General features: G+C 39.4%; 2 protein-coding genes across 4 annotated transcripts in view; one reads left to right on the top strand and one right to left on the bottom strand.

The window, feature by feature from the left end:
* Nucleotides 1-17,602, top strand: part of LOC120416305 (6-phosphofructo-2-kinase/fructose-2,6-bisphosphatase 1-like) — a 183,589-nt gene that overhangs the window by 52,199 nt on the left and 113,788 nt on the right. Inside the window, exon 2 of one of the 2 annotated variants that reach the window (XM_039578025.2) lies at nucleotides 5,339-5,359. The exons of the other annotated variant lie outside the window; for it this stretch is intronic. Within the exon in view, the coding sequence (XP_039433959.1) occupies nucleotides 5,339-5,359 (21 nt within the window). The remainder of the gene's footprint in view (nucleotides 1-5,338; nucleotides 5,360-17,602) is intronic. 2 annotated transcript variants of the gene reach the window in all.
* The window catches only part of LOC120416306 (alpha-N-acetylgalactosaminidase), a 107,479-nt gene that overhangs the window by 14,343 nt on the left and 75,534 nt on the right, over nucleotides 1-17,602 (bottom strand). The window contains exon 2 of one of the 2 annotated variants that reach the window (XM_039578029.2): nucleotides 15,989-16,007. The exons of the other annotated variant lie outside the window; for it this stretch is intronic. The gene's annotated coding sequence lies outside the window, so the exon portion shown is untranslated. The remainder of the gene's footprint in view (nucleotides 1-15,988; nucleotides 16,008-17,602) is intronic. 2 annotated transcript variants of the gene reach the window in all.

The following is a 17,602-nucleotide window of genomic DNA, read 5'->3' as shown; positions in this document are numbered from 1 at the left end:
TAAATTTGGTCGTAGAAGGCCTAGTCTACGAGATAAAATTTTGGTGTCTTCGAAAAAGTTGTTTGGATTGGCATGCTCAACAACTTTCTAGAAGACAAAAATCCCAAAAATATTCCTGAAAAGTTTTTTTTCAAAATCACCCTAATCGTGAACCAACCTAATTTTCAACCAAGCCTATTTACAAAAAGTTTTCTGAAGACACCAAAGCACCAAAACTTCACCATTTTTCGGAAAATCAATTTTCCACTTAATTTTGCGATTTGGATCACTGTGCAGTGTCAAAAATAAACTAATAAAGTAATTTTTTTTTTAATTTTCTGATAAAAAGTTATCAAAGTTTCAAATTTAAGACTTACATTTTAAAAGGGCCCAATTTATTTTTTTTCAAATGAAACATTAAAGAATTATTAAAAAATCTTCTCAAATGCTTTTTATCCGAAAGATAATAAAATTTCTCAAATGTTTCATTTTTGGACAGTATAATTAGGAACAAAAATATCTAAAAAAAAAAAATTGCTAAATTTGGCTAAAAACATAAATTTTAAGTGTATTTAACTTGAAAACTGAACACTTTCTCAAGATTTCTGTAAAATACTTTACTATTCATATATCAATTTTATGTTTAAAAATGAGGTTACATTTTTTTTGGTCATTATTTTGAAGCTGTATTTTTCTAAACATCGGCAATACTTCTGAGTATATTTGGCTCTTGCTGCTTTGAGATTGGTAAATAGCTGTTATTTTATCCTCTTAAACATATAAAAAAAAATTCAGTATTTTCATGCGCTTATTGAATTTTTGAGTTAAAAAGATTTTGATTAACAATACTTTTTTTAAGTTTATCTTTGTCTACTTATGTACGAATTGGTCTAACGTATACCTACAACTTGGTGAAGACCTCATTGATCATAAATTCTGTTCTCGAGATAAACAGTAAATAAAGTTGAATTTTAGAAGGTTGAAAATGTGGTTGGGTGAATATTATCAATTTTTCGAGTACTTTTACCAAAATAATGTGTAAAAATGTAATATTCAGCAGAAACTGATGAATTTTAACTAGTTTCTGATGGAAAATTAGCCATTTCTTTGACAAAATTGCTTCTTTTATGGAAGGCCCCTACAAAGATGAAAACAAATTAAAAAATACAGAAAAAAATTAATTAATTCCTCATTTTATCAATGGCTTCTTCAATTCCTCCAAACAGCATCCTTCGTTTACTTCGTTATTTAACCTGATTCCTCGGTTTCTCGATGGTCCTAAAATTTTGACACACGGAGTTTCGACTGTACAAACTTAAACGGCACAAAGCGATTTCATTTTACTTTAGTTTAGATTTAAAATAAATGTCTATTCAATGTTAAAATATTAGAAAGGACATAATCTGACCCCTCCATAACGACTCCTGCACCAACCCGCTACACCCCTACACAGCTAAAAAAGTAGTAATCCAGCTGCGTGTAAAAGGCCTGGGTGTAAAATAAATATTGCATTATTTTATGCAATTATATTTAATTTTACACCCTGAAATATGTAGCCCATCAGTATGGGAAACCTACTTGACCGAAATGTCAAGCCCATATATGCGTTTATCCTTTCAAATTTACATCGGTCTGATGGCCGAGTGGGCTAAGGCGCCAGTCCTTACTGTTGGTGCTGGGTTTGAATCCTGTCGGTTGCTACTTTTTTTATTGCTTGCAAAAATTGTACATGCAGTGTGTAATATTAAGTGTTTATTTTGACGAAGGTGATGTGCATGCTTTTGCATGCGATTTTACCATCGGATTTTTTGCTGTGAGCTAATGTTAGACATCACGCGGTTTTGCGGTGGCGGTGACGACTATAGAAAGGTGCCTAATTGTGTGTGCCAGCAGCAAAATGATGATGGTTAGATCGGTTGATAAATCACCAGATGTCCACCGCACGTCATCCGCCGGTGGCCACCCGTCGCCGGCTCTACTTTTGAACCGTTGTGATACACACGGGGAGCTACTATTTTGACAGTTAGTTTCTCCCAATTTCGGCCTCCAACCGCGTCGTTATGCAACGCGACTTACTTTGGGACCTACTTAGGGTCTCTATTTAAGTCTCACTCAAAAATATTCAAATGCTAACTATGTGACCTGAAGGGGTCACTTTACACGCTCGGATTGGGCAAACGCACATGAGGTATTGCAACTTTGTTAGGAAAAAGGTATGCAAAACCTAGTGATTTCATTACCCCCTTTGTACCAGGGGGGTTTAGCTTCAATTGTAGACACTAAAGATCCGGTCGCTGGTGATAATTTGAATACAATGCGGCCTAAAGTGAAGTAGTTATCCGGAGTTTTCCCACCACTTGCCGCGGTCATGATCAAGTCAGTAGACCCCCACCCAACTGTCATAAATCTGTGGACCCACGCGTGTCAATTAAAAGGGCGCCACCTGCCCGCTCGTCGTCTCGACCAATTTGCTCCGTTTGATGTTTTATTATCAGATGCCGGAACTTGACGTTTTGGGATGGGAGCTCGAGTGCACCCCCAGCTTCCATTGAAAAGGCATTTAGTTACATGTGAAGTAATAAAGTGAGCCCTTTGTTGGGTCTTGGATTGAAAAAGTTTGTCCGAGAGATGCTGGGCGAAAAGCCAACTGACAACTGGCTGGAGTTGAGATGTTCAAGGGTGATAGAGTGACGGACAGTGGTTTAAGGTGGGAATGTTATCACACACTGAATTAATTAAATATCACTAATGGGTTCACTAATTAGTTTTCAATGTTTCTTGGGAATTCAGATGGACAAAGTATAAAAGTTCGGGTAAGTGAATCGTGGGTTCGCTTTTAACCCTTCGGCAGTCGCGTGTTTTGACGTTTCTTCGATATTTACAATTTTATTTATTGGCAGGAAATTAACTAAAATTCGATTCTGTCGATTGAAGCATGTTCAGGGAGCACAAATAGGGGAAATATACCCTTTCTAATCAAACACCTATCTTCATCATATGGAGAGTTTGATGCTCGATTAAAGCTCCAAAAATACAATTTAGGCTATGAACTTACCAGCAACAGCACCGCCTCGAGTAGGTACGCAAATGTATGCTACTTACTGGCCAAAAAGATCAAATTTAATGCACTTTTGATCATAATTTCTATTTTGCGAGACCATTTCTCATCATTTTGGTGGCACACACATCCACACGCAAGATCAAAGGTTAGCTGCTTAACAAAAGTCGCCATCAATATCTTTTCACTTGCGCTAACGATTTCAAAGCGCTTAAGATATAAAATTGCTTCCAACTACCGGCAACATGTTCTTTTGCACATTAGTTAGTCACTCATTTGAAAAATAATCTCGAAACATGTAAATAATTATCAAGCGCCATCAAAAAAACAAACGCGCTAAGTCTTTTGACGTTTCAATTTTGACCACCCATTCCAATCGAAGGCTGAAGAAAACGGAGCGAGAAGCGAAGGCAAATAAAGAACAAAGGGTGGCCACCAACACCACCAGCCAAGCCTGTATATCATAGGACTCGCGATCCTGGTTTGCATTAGTATGAGTGCATCACTCCGTGCCACGAAAACCAAAACAAAAACAAACGAACAATGGACCGTGCCAGGAAAACCAAAACATAAACAACATCAGGTCAGTGGAGTGAGAGAGTCAGAGATAACGATTTTGACAACCGCACTACTACACACTCAATCGCGAGTACCTTAGGTAGAAAGCCATGACCACCAGCAGCGCCTGTGGAGTGAGCCAGTGATGCCAGAAAATATTCTCGATAAATGCTACTTTTCGTGAGCAAACCCAAAAGAGCGCTGGAAGAATAAAAGAACTAAGCTGAAAATAGGAAAATGGGCGTGGTCCAACGCACTTGACTGATTGGAATGCATTTGGGAAATATTTTTTTTTAAATGCTTGTAAAAGGAATAGCATAACTTTTAATAAAAGTGAAAATAACCAGTGTTCACAAAAAGTTGCTCTACTCGTTGGTGTACTTGGTTTTAGTGAATTTCAAGGAACACTCCAGATTATCCAGCATCATTCAAACACGACCGCTTATTAGGCTTAAAATGGGTATATTTCCCATATATCATACCTTGACGAAACTCAAGCGTTTACTGACATCAACTTCAAACATGTTGAGTTTAGTAGTTATTTATTAAATTATGCATTAACAGTTTCTTGTGAATTAAATTATTGCAATATTGCATTTTGACTAGCACAAAGATGTCAATATTCGTACTTGCACCTGATGGATGGACTCCAAATTAAATTCAAAAATTCCTCGAAATTCTTCAAAATATGGCATCACTAATTACTGCAACTGTTAACAAAAAATGCACTCAACGATTACCTCACACAGCTGCCACAATTGACCACATCATTGATGGTGCACAAGTTCCCATGACTGCCTCCGGTAATCGATTTTCCCACTGTATGTGTACCTGTGTAAACACGCCGATTTCCATCTCGAATCACGGTTGAAATCGATCGTGTAATGCGATGATTGTTTCTCACATCACAGTGTTTTTAGTACCCTGTATGCCATTTAACTATGCAGTCAATTCGATTGCAGCTAATCCCTCAATAGCGGGGTTGACATTGGCCGAGGTGACGACCACTCCATTGATTGAAGAAGCAGAACCCCACAAAAGCTCACTGTCAAGTCCATTGGTCAGAGGCAAATGAGTTGGTCGCTAATTTCATGATCGCGCTCAGCCCATTAGCTGCGAGCATGGTTTCGACGCGGTGTTTTTCGTCGTGTCAAAGAACTTGACCTGAATCGAATCGGCTTGGGGGCCAACGTCCCAGTGTCGGTACTTTCCGGTCCGGACCGTCTCCCCATCAATCAAGAGCACCAACCTGAAGGACCTGTCGAAAAATTGCAACCGCAGTGCCCACCATTAGCAATTAGAGCGCTGAAGCAGATCAGCATAAAAACTTGACTGTGTATAAAAGATTCGCCATAGATTAGTAAACCTAAACCAACCACAGATACTGAAAAACAATCTAGCGATGGTGGCGCCACCAGCGGTCTAAAATCAAACTAAAAAGTTTGAATTGACTGTTATTTTTTTCGTCAAAATCGAGTATTACATCTCTTTATCTACACGGAGAAAAAAGAGTTCCCAAAATCGTGAACAAGCGTTCATGAAAATGGGAACCACGAACAAAGTGTTCAAATCCCATGGTACGATTTTGAAAAACGTACCATGAAATTTGAACACTTTGTTCGTGGTTCCCATTTTCATGAACGCTTGTTCACGATTTTGGGAACTCTTTTTTCTCCGTGTATGCTCAACCTTTCAACAACTTTGTGCACTCGCTAATAAACCCGTTTTCTCTTCTAATTTCAGATAAAAATGGCCTAAACGAAGGTAAGTGCGATCGCCATTCGAGTCGAGTGCTTCAAGATCAATGTTCCGATGTCGGGTACCTACACCACACTGGAAACGAGATCGTTCAAGCCATCAATTATCAGCTCGAGTGTCAAGTATTTAGGGAGGTTTTCCAACCCCCCAGACAAATGGTCTTACGCCGGTGCGGTCGCGGTGTGTGAAGTTGCCCTTTGGCGTACGAGATGTGAATCATGGCGTTCGGTTATGGCGATAGACACAATAGATGTTGTCTCAGGGCAACACATTTTGTCGAGTCACAAGCGCCCTTAAAAGACGAAAGGGACGGATTTTTGATCGAGGCGAAGGGTTGGGTTGGGTTTGGCGAAATATTGCTGGTAATTATAGCAGGTTTACGTTTTGTTTCGAAACATTTCGCGGCGGAGGGCTGGTACTGTTGATTTTTTGTTTTTGTTCAGGGGTTGAAAAGGGTGGGTTTTCTGTGTACTTGTACCTTCAACGTACCTGACATCTAATTATTAAAGTAGGGTTGAAGGTTTTCTGTAAATGGAAGTGTAATGCACGGTTTTGTTGGGTTTGGGAAATGCTTTATACTTTTGAGAATAGCAAACAAATTACAATTTTTAACTAATTGCATAATCTAACAAAAAAAAAGTGTTCGATCAGTTTGAAATCAAGCTTTGAATTAGATAAACAATGTTCAACAATGTTTGAAATTGTTCATTTTTGTCCTTCAAATACCTTCAACTCAAAAACAATTAAAATTGTTTATTGAAATTTAATGATTGTAGATTGAAATTCAATGAGAGTTTTTCCTGCTATAACCAGATAATTTCTCAAAATTTTTGATGTTTTTTTTTTAAATTGAAAATCTTTTAAAAAAAATTATAAAGATTTTTTTGCAATTCCGTCGTGAAACTACTTGCTTTTCCTGTCATTCTTGAACGACGAAATAGCCTACTTTTCTGTACCAAAAATAACAGAATCGAATAGCAACATTTTTCAAAATAAATGCTGAAAGTTCTACTTTTCAGCACTGAAATGGGTGCTGAAAAGTTGAACTTTTCAGCACTCTTTTCGAAAAGTAACACTTTTGATATTTTTTTTTGATTTAAGCGATTTATTGACAAAATACATGAAAATTTGACTTAAAATTTCACTCAATGGGTGTTTTTCGGAATTGCAAAAAATGTTGTTTGGAACTCGTTGCAAAACTTGATTTTTTCAGCACTCTTCGTATTTATCCAACTCGGTGAACCTCGTTGGATAAATGTACGACTCGTGCTGAAAAAATCCTCTTTTTGCAACTTGTTGCATAAACTACTATTAAAAGAATATTTTTGTTGATAGAAATAAATCAATATTTTTTTCTTGTGTGGATGGGAATGTGAAACACGGTGTATTTTTCCGAGAACATTCAAATTACAGTCGATTCTCTGGTTGTCAATATCCAAGGGACCGTCGAGAAAAAGAATCATCAGTTTACAGAACGATGCAAAATGAAGACTCGATTGAAAATATTTTTTTCTTGATACCCAGCTATGGGAGAGAATCATGGCAACGTCCATCAAACAAAAACAAACTAATGTCAAACACCCTTCAAAGCTTCGTTTCGCCAAGAAAAATGTCTGTGCAAGCCATGAGAAAGTGAAATTATTGACAACCGGAAGAGATTTTTAAAGCAAACAGAATCCAAGGGACCGTCGAGGAAGAGATCCTTCAAGCAAGGGAAAATATCGAGGAATGAAGATAATTGAAGTATGCAGATTGAAGGGACTGAAGAATTCATCGATAGATGGAGAATGATATCGAGAAGATCGACAGCCAGAGAGTCGACTGTAAAATCAAATTATTCGCTGTACAACTTTGCCTTGGCGTTCTCGATTGCGAGATTCCTCCTTGAAACTAGGTGTCTCGAAGGCTTGACTGTTGAGGCAATTGCAAACCTCTTTTTATACCTTAGTTTCCATCCACCCCGGGATCCGAACTGACGACCTTTGGATTGTGAGTCCAACTGCCTACCAGCGATTCCACCGAGGCAGGACCCAGGGAGATGACTCTTACACCTGCACTGAGCTAACGACCTAACACCTCTAGGTTAAACCGGGGCCAACATTTACTTCCCCATCCGACGGAAGGCGTGATCAGACAAATCTCGTCTCAAAATTTGCCACCGGGACCTTCTGGGATCGTAACCCAGGCCGAGTGGGTGAGAGGCAACCACGCTTACCCCTACACCACGGTCCCGGCTTTTCCGAGAACATTATTATATAAAATTCGGCAAGTCTGATATTTGGCACCGTAAAAGAAGGGCCCTTTCCCGACATTTTGCGGTGTCCGGCGAAATATTTCGTCGGGGGGTCTAGAGCAACTTTTTTTTTGAAGATTTTTTTTTCGGTTTTATAGGAATTTTCTTCAGAAAATTCGATGGAAATCGATGGGTTCATGTTCATATCCATCAAATTTCTTATGAATGTGCCTCAAGAGACTATAAATTACACATTTGACTTCAAATAAAAAGTTTCCAACCCAAATTTACCAGTTTTCTAGCTTTCTTTGTAATAACCTCAAAATCCTCTTTGTACAATTTGTCATGAAAATACAGCAACAGATTGCCCGGATACAAATTCGAGCATGAAACATTGCTAAACTTAAATATTTCATTTAAAAGTTATTTATTACCCAAAAGGTTCCCAACATTATTTTTTCAATTCTCTGCCGTACAACACTATAAAACATTTTCGAATTAATCACATTGTAGAGAACAATTTTTTTAACAATTTCCCCAAAAAAGTATCAATTTTGGTTTAATATAAGCAGAGATATACCCAATTTCGTAAAATAAAAAGTGACTTTCTCCAAAATTTCTAGATTGAACTCCCATTAATAAGAAATTTGATGGATATGAACATGAACCAATCGTTTTCCATCGACTCGAATTCCTATAAAATCGAAAAAAAAAATAATACGAAATATTTCGCCGGACCCCGCAAAATGTCGGGAAAGAGCCCTTCTGCCATGGTGCCAAATATCAGACTTGCCGAATTTTTTATCTTAAGTTTGTTCTAGGAAACACACCGTGAAAAATGACTCTATGATTAATTTTTACCATAACCTAATCCATTAACGAAACGAAATTGACTTTATAGCTGTCGGCCACCATTGCTAGTACCAACCACTAGTGTCTTCCTTTTTATCTACAAGGACTTCGCCGCCCTGGGCTCCTAAGTGTATGAAAGTATGGCACGGAGCGACGGCGCCGAATACCCATATTTACACAAAGAATTTTAGAGCGCCCGCCGCGGGATTCGAACCGGCGACCTCTGGATTAAAGTCCAGTGCGCGGTTCGATTGATCCACACGGGCGGGACACCTAATCCATTACCTTGTCCTAAAATAGTTTTTGCTTGCACACCTGAGGGTGTAGACATCGTATAGAACCCAGCCTTGGTTACAAACTGTGCTTACTAACATTCCTGCCCTTCCTCCGAGATCTACAAACTGGCATGGCGGGCGCCGTTGCTGGCCACTGTTCCAGATTAGCACCTGCTCTAGCTTTGACAACCTTGTTGTTTTATCTTTTCAGCGCATTCTTACAAGCTATTGATAAGATAGTCACCAATAGATCGCTAAAGCGTATGTTTGGTAATGCTGATAGGATAATATGTTCCTGTTCTACAACGAAGGGGCAACCATGGGTATCTCAAGCTCAAGCTGGATGTGAATATCGAGTTAGTGAAAATAATGATAATAATGATAATAAACATAAATCTGGACTGTTTCTGACATGTTCAACTGTCAAAATTGCATACAACCTGTGAATTGAAGCTCACATTTTCAACCAATTTTTCGCAAAACATTACTCCTGAGGCGAACGCAGTGCCTGGAAAGAATAAATTATCATACTTATGAATTTTACCCATACCGTCGTCGTCGCGTTCCATCGAACGCCAGCGGAAAAAAGACTCCCCTTAACGTGTAAGACAGCCCATACCGTCGGTATCATCGGTTAACCACGGAGGGGGGCGTCGACGGGCGAAGAAGAGAAGAAGCGCTCCCAAAGCGGTAGTTAAACGACGAACCATCAATTTGTTGTCGATGGAGCGTTTCAATGTTTCCTACCCCACCTTGAGCTTGGATCAAGCGGTTGGAACGGACCTCAAAATAGATACCTCGTATTATCGAATCAACGGGGGGGAGGGTGGTCTGTCAGACCCTGCCACGCGATCGGAAAATTGAAACGACGTGAATACACCTCACCTGCTGTAAACAAATCTAAGCCAGTAGTACGACAGGTGTATCGAGCATACATATGCGGTAATCGAAGGTGTATCAAACGTCGGCGTGTGGCTTCAATGTGTCACACTTTCGCGGTTGCGCAACTTCATAGGCTCAACAACGTATCATGTAATGTGATCTAGTTTTGTGGCGTTTATAGATATGATGTGATTAAGGGGGAATATTGCTGGTTATTGACACCTGCATGAGGTAGCTTGGTAATTTAGGCACGGTATGGTGAGCAAGTTAATGAGCGATTAGGATCGTTGAATAGTAAACTTAGAACCGTGGGATTTCCACAGGAAGATGTTGTAGAACCCAAGTTGTTCACTACACAAAAAATCCTGATAAAAAGTGAATGCTTCATTGTTCATGTAATAGTCGAGTAACTGTTGTTGTGTTCTAGAACCGGAACAGAGTTATGTAAGGTGGAGATTGCATGACTTGTAACACCTTTTTGCTATCTTTACAAAGTACTCCCAAGATAGGGCAAGCCAATTTCCGCTCGAGTGGCTGACATTTCGCAAATTACATTGAAAACTCTCCCAGCCTGCAGGCGTCAGAAACATTTGACCCACAGTTCACGATTCCTCCGTGAGTCATGCTTCTGGGCGTAAGAAAAAAAACATTCGTAGTGTTGTAAAACCGATTGAATTACATGACCTGCGCGCACGGTACGTTACGATCGCGATCCGGTAGCGGCAGGAACAGCAAGGTGAAACATTTTACAAGTCAGGTAACATTCAAAACAACACCGCCACTGTGCCAAGTGCTGCCCCAAAGCCATAGTTTCCACGCGGAGCAAATGATGGTCTTCGCTGCGGTTGAAATAAAAACGATTCAATAACTAACAACTTATTTCCCCTCTGGTCCATGTAGACCCGGGGTCCATAGAAAGTAATGGAATAATATAATTCTGCTAATAGAGCTTAATAGTCGATTTGTGAAAGATATTTTTCACAGTCATCATTCGTTTAACTGCGGTGAAGGTAACAAAAAGTCGTGAGCACTTGATTAATAAATTTTGTGCTGCTTTAAAAGATTTACAAGCAAAAAAACTTCTTGTGAAGTTTCTCCCAACGGAGTTGGAAAAAAATCGATCCCCAGTGTATGGCACCACAATAAAATTGTCTCTTTGAAGAAAGTGGCAGACAGCACGACGTTGTGTTTGGCAAGATGTCAATTCGCAATGTTCTCAATGATGTTAACGTCTCCCAACTGCTACCATAGCTGGCGATGGCGATGGGCATCGAGCCAGATGATCGCCGTTGATAGATCAATTAGCACTGAGGCAATCGGTAATGTGTCCTGAAATAGACATGCCATTTTTTTTGCTGCGATTCATTACAGATGGCAACCGATCTTTTACGAATGTTTGATTTTGATCAGATCCTGGCAGTTTGAAAAAAAATTTTTTTTTAAGATATTTGAGGAAATCCTTTGGCATATTCGCTCGAGGTGGAGTTCGATCCCCCGTCCTTTGGATTGGTAAGCAAAAATGCTAACCACTACGCCATCGGTTTGGTTTTCAATAACTGGAATTAGGAATACTGTTACTATTATATACGCGCTGGGTCTTTGTCCATTTGACAAGGCTCCGGAAGTTCTAAATAACGTTTGAATCCGATTGATGCAAACGTTCTTCAGGGCGGGGCTTGTCGATTCAAGCTAAGGTACCACGCGCTCGGCTAGCTAGCGTGGGAATGGTTCACCGAAGCTCGGTAGAGAAAAGTTCCAAATTTCGTCGCCGTCGTGCTAACTTGTTGTACGTGCATTTTGGGCCAAATTGAGTTAAGGACGCCATTTTGTGCAGCTTACAATGCCTCACCTTTTGACCTTCACAGATCCCCAAAATTCGATTTCAATCCAGAGATATTCAACGAAATCTGAAAAAAAAACTCCGTGCATTGTTGTCACTTTTTATGTGAAAGAATTTTCAATCTTGTCGTGCTAACTTGTCACTCCCTGAAAATTGATGTAAGTGCGACAACTGGCCAAAGGGATTTCAGGTCAGAACGCGTTTGGCGCACGTACAAGTAAGACTACCGCAAACATTTGTAATTATAACTCGGGACTCCAGCAACCAACTTTAACCAATCTTCGGGACAACGCACAGAAAGGTCAGCCAAACAAAACGTGTTTTTTATTGTTTACATTGCGTGCTGTCGTTTTTGTTTATTCAAGGTCAAACATCAAAAGGCGTTTTTCTCGGAACGTCGAAATGGCGGGTGCGACAAGTTGGTTGGTTGGTTAAAACTCGCTTTATTTCTATTGCTACCTCTCGATTTTCTTAAGTGCAACGGTATGGGGTGTACTGCCCTTGTTCGCATAAATGTCCCATATTAATTTTAGCAAGTTGAGAAAACGGGCTTGGAAGTTTGGAAAAATGTTTCTCATTAATTTCAATTATAAAATCATGTCATTGGAAAATAGTCTAACATCACACATGCTCTTTCTTATGCAGTTCTGGAGTTTTTTTGAAAAGGTCCAATAAACCAAATTTCCAGTTTTTGCTTTTTGGGTGTTTTTGAAACCACCTTGAGTCAGGGGTATTTGAAAACAACCAAAAAGCAAAAATTGAAAATTTGGTTTATTGGACCTTTTAAAAAAAATCCTGAGTTGTTTACTTGTTATTGACAATTTTCTTGAAAAAAAGTACTTATTATGGGACTCGATTTGCTAACATTTTCTTCATAGCGTATCAAAATGTTCGCATACCAAACCGATCGCATCATGCTACCGAGGCAACTTTCAAATGTAAACAAACTAATTAGTTGAAAAAGGTGGAAAATTCAAATTTTAAATTGTTCAAATTCAACTGTTGTGAGACTTGTGAACACTTTCAATGAATGAAAACAGTGTACGAGGCAAGGATCATGGTAATCCTTCGTAAATTTAGGAAGTTACCTAGTCAAATTGGTAAGTTCAGAACATAATACAGTCGACTCTCTGGTTGTCAATATCCAAGGGACCGTCGAGGAAGAGAATCATCAGTTTACAGAACGATGCGAAATGAAGACTCGATTGAAAATATCTTTTTCTTGATACCCAGCTATGGGAGAGAATCATGGCAACGTCCATCAAACAAAAACAAACTGATGTCAAACATCCTTCAAAGCTTCGTTTCGCCAAGAAAATGTCTATGCAAGCCATGAGAAAGTGAAATTATTGACAACCGGAAGAGATTTTTAAAGCAAACAGAATCCAAGGGACCGTCGAGGAAGAGATCCTTCAAGCAAGGGAAAATATCGAGGAATGAAGATAATTGAAGTATGCAGATTTAAGGGACTGAAGAATTCATCGATAGATGGAGAATTATTGATATCGAGAAGATCGACAGCCAGAGAGTCGACTGTATTCCCAAGTGAGACAGATTTGTGAACATTTTCGCGATGGGACTCATATTTGAACATATTCAAGATGGGACAAGCAAACTTGCGGTTGAAAATCAGTTTTTTTTTGGAACAAAGTGGTAAATATGATTAGTGCAGCTTGAAGAAACACAACAAACGAAGCTATTCCTACATATAACTCTAAATCGACAAAAATGCATATATGACACTAATGCGAACATGGGCAGTGTAGAATCACAAAATTGTCCAGCTAACTCTGCAAGAATATAAAAATTAATTACGCCAAAATAATTGATTTAGGTAAAAGGTATAATAATAATAATTCCATAGAATTAAAAAGGTTCTCAAATTCATCACTAGCACAGATTTATATTGCTGTATCCTTGATACCATAAAGTTCAAAACGATTCATAATACAATTACTACATCGTTTATGCTACAAGGTTCCAAAGGTGCTCAGCATCGCCCAATCCACGAACGTTCGTCCGTCATGAAAACATAACTAGAACAAGGTTATTATTACAGCTGCTCATTACTAGCAAATGGCGCATAATTTCCCATCAGCCCAATGTCCGACGGTCCGGAACACATTGAAGCACTTTGTAAAACGTTTAAACGGACCACTTCCACTCCCGAAGGCTGTTTGCAGACTCCGACTCCAATCCTTCCTCGAAGGCGCTCCTCTCTCGCGGTGGTACTACACATTAAACATAATTACCGTACGGCGGCACTTCTTGGGACCCCCACAAAGAGGTTGCACGACGACGGTTCCCTCAAGTATCAACAGCCTATACTAAGTATACTACTATGTAGCAGAAGTGATGCCGCGCGATCGCCTACAGAGTTCACCGAAAGATCACCGCGTAATGGCACGGAATACGCCCCCTCTCGCGCTTGACTCAACCAGCTGGTTCCGCGAGGTCGATTGGCCTAACCGGAGGGCCTGTAGATAGAGAGGTAATACGATTCTTAACTTCAGCTTCGTGTTGATGCAGCTTGCAGTTCCGTTCAACCGGAATTGGCGCGATACTGCCGAAAGGGGCGTTTTTAAAGTGTCACCCCCCTTCTCCGGACGGTGAAGTGTCAAAGCCGGTTGCTGCACCAGAGCGTGGCAATCAACGCAGCGGTTCGACCGTGAACGATTTTATTGATGTTTTAACACCGATTCGGAGGGCGGATGCGGACGATTGATGGCGATGACATTCGTGTTCTTTTGGGGAGGATGTAGAGCGGAGATTGTGAGATCGAGATGATGTGGGACTTTTTTTTATTGTCTGCCACTGCAGCAATGCAGCGTCTATTTCTTAGTTAGTAATAGACTTATACAGAAAGATTTGCAATGGATAGTCTGAACTTCTTCTGTACCGCGACAAACAGCTAATACCGCTACGACGACATTTGCAGACAGAACCAAGCCAAGTTAGTCATTGTATCCACCAACCTAGCGGGTCAATCCCTCAAAACGCGTACCTTCGCGGGGGGAGGTCATAACTTTTCGCATCAACCGGCGGCGCCGCCGGTATGCACAAAAGATTAAGATCTCAAGTTCTTGTTCCACAAAATGTTTGCAAAGCTGACGCGCGTATAAATCGCCGAAAGGGAAGTGGTGCTCTTTCGTAACGTCCATCGCGGCCAGAGACCTCAAGTGTGGGAACTTTTGCGTGACAATGTCAACACTTTGGAGGTCCCATGCCGCCTCAAAGCGCTGTTTTAATCGTTCTAGTTAGCTAATAACGCGACTGTGTGTGGTTGGTGAACCGCTTGTTGGGTGGCAATCAGCATTTATAGCAGAACAAGACACCCAACCATAAAGACATTAAAGACTAACTGTACTGTGCGAAAAATTTGCGCTGGCAATACGGGTCTTTTATGGGGTTGAGAGACCTGGCGGACTCTTTGTCAGTTACCCAGAAGGTCCACATCTTCCTTGGGTTCGCTGCTCTTCGCACAGATGTTCACCAACACTCGAAACGCATTGTTTTAATGCGCGCGCGTATAGGTCATTTAAAGTTGGCCAAATTAATGACCCCCTTCACTTGAATCTGGGGACGGCCGCGGCGTATCGAATCACATTTCATGGCGGTGGTCATTAGCACCTCGAAATCTGCCGGTTGACCGCGCGCAAAACGCTCTCATAAGCATAACTTTCCAATTACCCACTTGAAGCAAAACAACAACAACAAAGTACCCATACACTGTCAAACTTCACAGAGCTGAAAATTTGGAACACAAAAGAAAAACAAAACGATTTCATGACACCGCCAACGATGGCATCGATTGAGCTTCAGCTGTTTTTGGTATGCAAATAAATTGCTGGAAAATCGCGCGGGCACGCGGGTCGATGTGCTCATCAAAAAAAGGTAACAAATCCGTAATTGTCATCAGCGCATTTCGTAATTTCGCTTCCCGTGGCACCTTTTTTTGTTGCTACTCGAACGGTGGCAGTTGGTAATTGGAATCCGGTTTCGGAGAGGCCAAGTTGTGTCCGAAAAAAGGAGAAAAACCATGAAGTTGTGAATCAAGGATCCTTTTTGTACTAATCTTCTGATTGCTCAAAATTCTTCCCTTCACTCGTGAGCACAAATCGGACGCGACGCAAATCTGCTCTGACGAATTCTTACCGTTTGGCACTACCACACCGATCTCTACTGAACACTCTCTCTTCTACTCTTCCTCTCTCTCTGATTGGTGCAAACTCAGATTCACTCCGACAGACCGATTCGGCTTTGTCGCTCCAAGTTGATTCAAAATCGTCTTCAATGGATGTGTTTTAATAATTGATTCGGTTCCTTAAACCAAAGCATTTAGCATTTTTTTTGTTAACACAAAATCAAAGACACATTTGACCGCAACTTCCACCATGCAAAATAATATTGACGGTCAACTGTGGTGGATTCTCTCCTCTCTGAGCATATTTGTATGTGAGTGACGCTGACGAGTGGAGTAAGTTATGTGATGGCTTCTGTGATTCAATTCTGATTGTTGATCCGAAAATCAGGACTCTTGCTTGTGGGCTTACTTGATGGGTTGGAAATTACCTAGAAAAGAAAAGAGAGGAAAAATACATTATTATTTTTTCGTCTAGTTCTAAAATTCTGAATGTTGGGATAGTTTGTTTTTTTTTCAACAGCCAACATTTAAATATAAATATTGAGCATTGGTTAAAAAAAAAACAAGTCCATTTCATAGCATCGATACTAAAGAGGCACATCAACTGACATCTCTCTTAGCATACACGTTTGCCTTGGTTTACTCATCTTTCTTTGCAAAAAAAAAAATGGAATTGCTTGCCATGTTTTTAACATTTCAATAAAAAAATGTTTTTTAAAATGCATTGTACATCCAGCAGTTGTTCTACAATCATTAGATTTTAAAAAATCTAAGATTTGAAGACAAAAAAGTTATCGACGTTTTTCTAATCAACTTAAAAAAAAAGATTTTTATACCAGAAAAAATAATAAAATATTTGGTTTTTTGTACACAACTCTAACGCGCAAACAATAACTAAAATAACTTAAAAATATGAAAATGAAATCAGCAAAAAAAAAACTTTGAATAAAATATGAAATTAATATCAAATTGATTTATTTAAGCATTACAAATTTTATTTCACATAAAAGTCAGCCAAAATTTCATGCTCCATAAATTTTAAACTCAATATTTCTGAGAAAACATCAAAATATTGTTTCCTGTTCTAAGTTACCTAAACAAATCAGGGAGCGTAAAATGTAAAGCAACCACTTGAAATTATCACTGAAAAAAACTAGTACAATCGATTGTTAACTATTTAAAAAACCAAAAATTTCGCTAGTTTAGCTAAAGATAAATATTATGTTTAGCTCCGGATAGACAATGAAAGAGACAAACATATCAAATTTGTTTTCATTTGTCTTTGATTTATTGCTGTTTTTTTGAAAATAATTTGTTAAAAATTTATTACGTACCGTCAGTGGGGCTGACATTGGGTCTGCGAGGTGAGATTGGGTCAAAGTGATTTTTTACGGATTTTACCATTTCTCAGATTCTTCTCAATGAAACTGAATTCTGTTAAAAGGTTTGTGTAGGGGGCATCTTGAGATTCCCTCTAACAAGAAACACTGTTGGATGACTTGTTTTTACCATATCGTTGTATTTGAGCATCATTTTAGTTTCATTTGACCCAATGTCACCCCCTCTAAAGGGTGAGACTGGGTCAATTTTCAAACTATTGGCATTTAAGGTAGTGTTCATCAAAACCCACCATATTTTGGGAAAATGTTAGTCAACTATCTAAGAACAAATCTACGTTGATAGATTTTCGATGTTATTTAAATTGTTTTTGTTATTAAAAAAATACGAGAGGTGTATTGTTTTTTTACCCATAGTCACCCTCACGTACGGTACGCGAAAAAAAAACCTTTTAGCCCCACATCCTCTGACTTGTGAAACTCAAATTTATAGTTTGGTGACCACTGTACTAGGAACTTGTTGGGATGTGAATTTCATTTCGAAATATAGATTAGATGAATGCACACATGTGTATAGTCTATTTAATTAAATCAATAGAAATAGAACCCGTTCTTTGTAGCAGCCACAATTTCCTACCCATTTAAGACAGACAGATCTGCATTCCGACATGGTGGGCGCCGTTGGT

This window comes from Culex pipiens, chromosome 2 (genome assembly GCF_016801865.2).
Source record: "Culex pipiens pallens isolate TS chromosome 2, TS_CPP_V2, whole genome shotgun sequence".
In the NCBI taxonomy this organism is placed as follows: Eukaryota; Metazoa; Arthropoda; class Insecta; order Diptera; family Culicidae; genus Culex; species Culex pipiens.
Note: the sequence above shows the minus strand (reverse complement) of the source record. Positions and strands in the feature narration are given on the sequence as shown.